General features: G+C 38.4%; 1 protein-coding gene across 1 annotated transcript; it reads right to left on the minus strand.

Annotated features, from left to right (window-relative positions):
• Nucleotides 1-3849: 3849 nt before the first annotated feature.
• Nucleotides 3850-6148, minus strand: LOC145207106 (uncharacterized). Its single transcript, XM_080078601.1, has one exon. The coding sequence runs from the start codon at nt 6070-6072 to the stop codon at nt 4777-4779; it is 1296 nt and encodes a 431-aa protein (XP_079934727.1). The 5' UTR covers nt 6073-6148; the 3' UTR covers nt 3850-4776.
• Nucleotides 6149-6156: the final 8 nt, after the last annotated feature.

Genomic DNA, 6156 nt, shown 5'->3' on the forward strand with positions numbered 1-6156 from the left:
AAATTACTTTCACACAACTAACCGCCGAGTCAAGCAGAACCAACCCTTCTTTCAATCGAAAAACAACGAACGAAACTCGCCCTGGCGCCCTTCACTGACACCACGCGGAGGTAAATTGTGGCATACAAGTTCTTCTTTTAATATTGCGATTTGCGAGTAAGCTAAACCCCATTGTACATATACGACTAAGTGTTTTTACGAAGAAAATGTCAGTCTTGGGGCACCTCAAACGTTTTTTACTCGCGAAAAGGTTCTTTTTGTAAGACAATATAGGCTACCAAAACTTGAACTGGCATAGGGGCTCCAGGCTTAAACGTTTTGGTCTCGTTTCCCACTTATCTGCGTCTTAAGGTAAAATAAACCGTGTCACGCAACAAACGAACTTTGCACTAATGCAAAAACAATTCTACTGGTAACTTGCTTGATAAGAAGCTGTGTTTTTAAAGTGCGTGTTAACCTTGTAAAAAAATTGAACCGACTCAGGTAAATCTTTTTTGTCTAAACTTTCTGCTTTCTTTTAAATCCATCGATCGACGTTATTGAATTCGAAGCAAGGTTTCATTCTTTTTTGCCGTGACTTAGTGTGTTGCAACACGAACCAATAGGCCTAATCGCCCAACGTTATAACGTTAGCCGCCTGATCGAGTTATAATTAACCTAAGTTGTGGTTTTGATAAACTGAACTGTGTCTTTATAAAACTAAGAAGTGCTAAACTACTCTCCAAACTGTAACAAGTTGCTATTCGTGAGATAGCGATGCGAAACCATAACCCTTTCGTAACGATGCCGGCTATTCAATGACACAACGCTTTAACGTTTACTATAGCCCATATCACAAACAGGAAAAGTCTAGTTTATGTGGGTTCGGGCTTTACCTAATCGGTCAATCTTAAACCATTGATGAATGGATGGACAGGATGCATATGTACAACCGGTGTTATTAAGGCGAAGTATACTTACAAACTGGACCAAAGATCTTTAAGCGGTAAATGCGCATGACGTCCATGCCATACGTCACTAGATTTAAAAGTAGCCGGGTCGTGACAGCGGAAGTTAGTTACAACAAACATGGCACTTTAGGTCCTGTTAAATGACGTTATTGCGTATACAATGCATACTAGCGTTAATAACTTAATAGTAAAATGCCAATGGCAAAGCAACCAGTAAATTAAGATGCAAAGTAACACATGTGGTGACGCGAAACGGAAGTATTGTACTGTAAAAGTTCTTCTGTATCATTCAGTTGAGTTTCTAGGGCTACGTAGGTCACTTTATTCCTGACTACTCGTGGTTCATCTCTTTTGCTTACTTCTATTTTTCAAACTTGCTGCTTAGAAACAGCATGATCCAAAGAAGAAAACATTTTTGTATTTTTTAGCAGCATAGATACCGTTTAATTTTTCTCAAGATAGAATAAAACACTTTTCGGCTATTAAGGCAAAAAAACATATTTTGCGCACAGCCTGCGTTTACCAAACGAACGGAAATCGGACACAAATACTATCGCAGAAAAACAGAACAACCGCTGGACGTTTTATTCAGTGAACGGTTGATGTCTACTGCCCATCTTCAGCTATATTGAATAGACGTATATATAACAGCAATGACACTAGGCTGCACAGAAAGCAGATCTAACACGCAATGTCCATAGACGTGATGCTTTAAGCGATCTACAGGCACCTGCTTAAAGATTAGAGGCCCAATCATTCGTTATCGCGCAGTGTTTTCGTTGCGTTGTGACGTGCTTGCGTTTCATTATTTTTTCCTTTGTTTATCGTGCACTGTACTAGTCGCATTCAGTGTTATTTACCCTGATGAAGACGACCTGTATAGGACGTCGAAACGTCGCAATAAAATTAAATTTGCCAGAAGATCTCTATAAACTTGACGCATTGTCCATGAGCATGACTATGTGCTTTGGCCCACTAAAGGTTTTAACAACAACAACTAGAACCGAAAATCGGAATTATAAAGTTTACTTCTTGTAATAATGTCATTGTATCTGTTTCACATAATGTGTGAAGTTACCAGTTTGAAGACCAATGACCACAGCAAGTATTATGTAGTATTATTTACCGTATTTACTCGATTGCTTAGATTTTTTTTCTTTTTGTAATGCCCTGTACAACCAGTTAAAAGTCAAAACAAGTATAATCGACTTTTGAAAAAATGGGCAAATGAAAATAATAGTAATAAACTTTCTGTCATTGGATTTATTTATTTCCACTTCGAGTTGCTGTTTAAGCAACTCTTTCGACTTCCCGCCGTAATGTACACGTCTAAACATTTGTCTTCTGTGTTTGTCCTTTCAATTTTCATGTTGTAGGTGTTGCAGAAGAGTTTAAGTGAAACTTACATGTGTCAAAACAGCATCAGAAATGTCTCTTAGGAATGAGGATCATATATTTACAACAGTACACCTGTGCCAAAGGGCTATTGCTACGCTACCTAGATTCAATTTTAATTCAAGCCATGTGTCAAACACCAAGTAAGTGTATTCAGCAGTTTTTGGCCGCACTCAATGAGATATATTTTATAACTGCAAGAAGTCCCTGTTTCCTTGTGACTGGTAAACCAAGCATGTTTTGATCCAACGCATTATAAAATGCACTTGAAAACTACAGTTGATCTATCAATGCACAATGCAGTGAGTTTATGATAATGGATGTATTTTTAGTCATTGCAGTTGATTTATGGTAGGTAGGTATTTAAATTATCTTTGGGTCAAATTTTTTCTTCATGTAGTTTTTTAAATAACGTTACACGCATTGTACATAATACTTTCAGCGTTGGTTATATTGTCTACTACTCTATTTCAACCTTATGCTAGCGACAGTTTCCTGCAGCAGAAAAGCAAACATTTGGAATAGGTGTGTTAATTTAATCAATTCACATTGAGTGTGGTATGTTGACAACATTTACTTATGATTGAGTGTACATCAAAGGTAAAGATCTCATCAGTGATTGGTCATAGTCACTGCATTTCTACTATGCTAGTGAAGACATTAAGTTATTATATTTTAACACTAAAAAGGTATCAGTAGATTTGCAAGTAATGTAAAAGTGATTTGCAGCAATTTGTCAGCCTTGGAAGTACATACTTTTAATTAACATTTATTTAACAGTGCAAAGTAGGTACTGCATCACTAATTATATATATGATCATAATATAGCATTATTACCATTTTAGATGTGAAAGTTGTTGAGTTTGTTGGTTAGTGTGTAACATTATCAATTTCACTCTTAATGATGATAGGTGTGAATGGATATTGGGGTGCAGTATTATTTTGGCAACACTGACAAAAGCAAAATGAGGCAAACATGGTTTTAGGCATTGGAGAATAAATGCTTGTTTTAAGGTGTGTATGTTACTAAGAATTTGTTCTTAGGGTTGTTTTTCATTCTAAACTATTTCAAAACAGCAACTGTTTGTTATCACAAAAACACATTGGGTGAGAGATTTTGGATTATCACATGACAGCAACAATTTACATTACAGCAACAGAATTTTACTAAAGTAAGTCACGATCCTAAACATCAACCAGCAATACCAGGTGAGCATTATTTCATGTTAAAAACATATAAATGTGTCATCATGTTCATGTGTTACTTTTTTCTTCCCAAAAGATTCTCGTAATATTTAGGTGTTTCAGTTTCCATTTTATGTTTTCAAAACGAAAGTAAGCCTCCAGTGAGAATCGAACTCACGAACCCTGACAGTGCTCTAAACCCCTCAGCTATGAAGGCTCACAGGGCAAAAAGTTGTTTGTTTGTTATTAATTGATCATTTTGCCAGTTACTCTTCTTGGCACAAATTATAACGAATTCAATTATCTTTTTAGGAGTGGCCACAAGCGACACGAGAAAAGGCAAGAAAAAAGAGACGTGATAAACTGATAAGCCATTACAGAACACGGTGGGAAGTAAATAAACCTCTAGGCGTGAAGAAACAAAACATTAAGGGGTAGAAACACAAAGATGGGATTACCTCACGCGCGGCAGAATCATTTTTTGTATGTTAATTTCGGCCTTGATTTTGTTCAGCCATTTATCTTCAAAAATATCTAAAAGATTGGGTGAAGGCATTTGCACAAACACAACAAAAAAACACAGGTGGATGTGCGGTTTACGCTTTAATATCGCACTATGGTTCTCCGCGTAGTGGCGCAGTAGCGCAGCTCGGTCATTGTTTGCCGAGCAATCGAACGTTTTCCAAGTGGCGCGATGGGTATTCCACCGTGTGGAGAACTTGTTCTTGGTTTGACCAACATATTGCTTGCCACACTTGCGGCAAGTGGCCACATAAATGCCGTAGTTGCGACATGTTAGATTTTGGCAAAGTTGGATACTGCCTGTGGGCGTTTTTAAAACGGTGGTATGGTACACCATAGTTTGGTGACTACCAAAATTACCACATAGTGCGCATTTTCCGCATGGACTTGAAGAGCCTGTGCCGTTGTCTTTGCCTGCCTTACCGATGGACAAAACTTTGAAGTTGGATAGAAAGTGTGCCAGTGTGGGTGGCCTTTTGTATGTAATGGAAGCCAAAGGTTCCATAGCTTTCTCTTTTTGAGTTAATAAAACACAAGCAGGGAATGCCGTAGCCCAAACAATTCGATTTTGAGGTCTATTTTTGTCTTCCGGCCCAAACCTTTCTTTCCAACCCTCTGCGATGTGTAGCATGTCTTCCGTCATTCCTTGATGAAAACCAGAGAGCAAGCACTTCTCCCTGAGTCTGTTAAGACTGTTACGGTAATCTTGGTCTAGTTCGTTTAATCAACGCATGCGAATCGCTTCGCCAAAAACTATCGATTTAAAAACCGACGGCGGGTGGTGGGAATGACCGTTTAGAAAACTACGTCCTTTTGCAGTTGGTTTGATGTAGTCCCTTGTTATGAAACCTTTAGGTGAACTTTTTGTTGTGATGTGGTTTACGTCAAGAAACTCCAAAGCCTTGCCTTCCTCCTCAGTTGACACTGCCCTGAACGTAAGTGTCAGCCCGTAGTTTTCAAAACCCTTTTTAAGTGAAGTTTGTACTTGTTTCGTATTTTCGCTCCCGGATGATATCCATAATATGTCATCTATGTACCTTTTGAAAAGATGAACACCACATATCACATCCCTGAGTGACTGAACGATGTAGTGGACGGCAATGTTTGCAACCGAAACTGAATGGTTGTCGCCTGTGACAATGCCGCTAGTTTGCCTATAGTAAGCATCCTTGAACTCAGTCACTACATTACTCAAGCAGAACATAACAAGTTGAGTGAGTAGATTTCTTCCTTTGACGCTAAAATTGGTATGTGTGCTCAAAGCTGAAGATAACGCTTGCTTTACCAATTCGCGGCGAAGGTTTGGATATAGGGCTGTTACATCTGCGGCAACAAGGTGTAATGGTTGCGTTTCTTTCAAACTTGATTCCCATATTGCAAGGCTTTGTAAGTAGTGTTTAGTGTCTTGGCAGTATTCATCCACTACAGATTTGCAGTAGTTCACACTTACAGGTTTAAGGAGATATTCTAGAAATGCTGTTACTCTGGAGGTAGTTATTTGCCCTGCCGCTTGTAGGAGCCGAATAGGAATATCTATTGCTCTGATTGTGTGCAGATGTTCTTGCAGTAGCTTATGCGTCTTAAAAAGTGGGTACGCATAAGCTGTGTTGTAAATGGAGAAATATTTGGCGGACGGTCCAGATATATGTCTATAAATTCCATTTTCAAATTTAATTCCAACAGTATGGGCAAGAAAATCTTCATTAATAACCCCAGCAGCGTGTAACTTTTTTAAAAAACACTCACACTTTAACCTTATATCATTAAGATGTTGTTCAATTGTACCTTGACTGATGTCCATTCTTTCAAATTTTCCCAATTCACGGTTCATGATAAGGTCATAATCCGCGTGGTTAATGACTACAATTTTCCCATCTTTGTCAGCATTGCAAATAACTATTTGTTTGCGTTTCACCAAATTTCTCAACTTGACAAAGCTTTTTCTCATAGCTGGAACCAGGTTGTTCCTGTCGCGGTATTGACGCTTTACACATACGCCGAGGTTTCTCATTTTAGCCATCACTCCTTCGGTATAAGCTATTGTTGTATCGTTTAGCTGGTCTCTTGGGGGTCTAGAGAACTTTTGCAACTTTAACTTTGGTGG

This window comes from Phallusia mammillata, unplaced genomic scaffold (assembly GCF_965637545.1).
Source record: "Phallusia mammillata unplaced genomic scaffold, kaPhaMamm4.hap1.1 HAP1_SCAFFOLD_90, whole genome shotgun sequence".
NCBI lineage: Eukaryota > Metazoa > Chordata > Ascidiacea > Phlebobranchia > Ascidiidae > Phallusia > Phallusia mammillata.

Coding starts and splice junctions, on each gene's coding strand:
- LOC145207106 (XM_080078601.1), bottom strand. CDS start 6,072: ATGGCTAAAATGAGAAACCTCGGCGTATGTGTAAAGCGTCAATACCGC.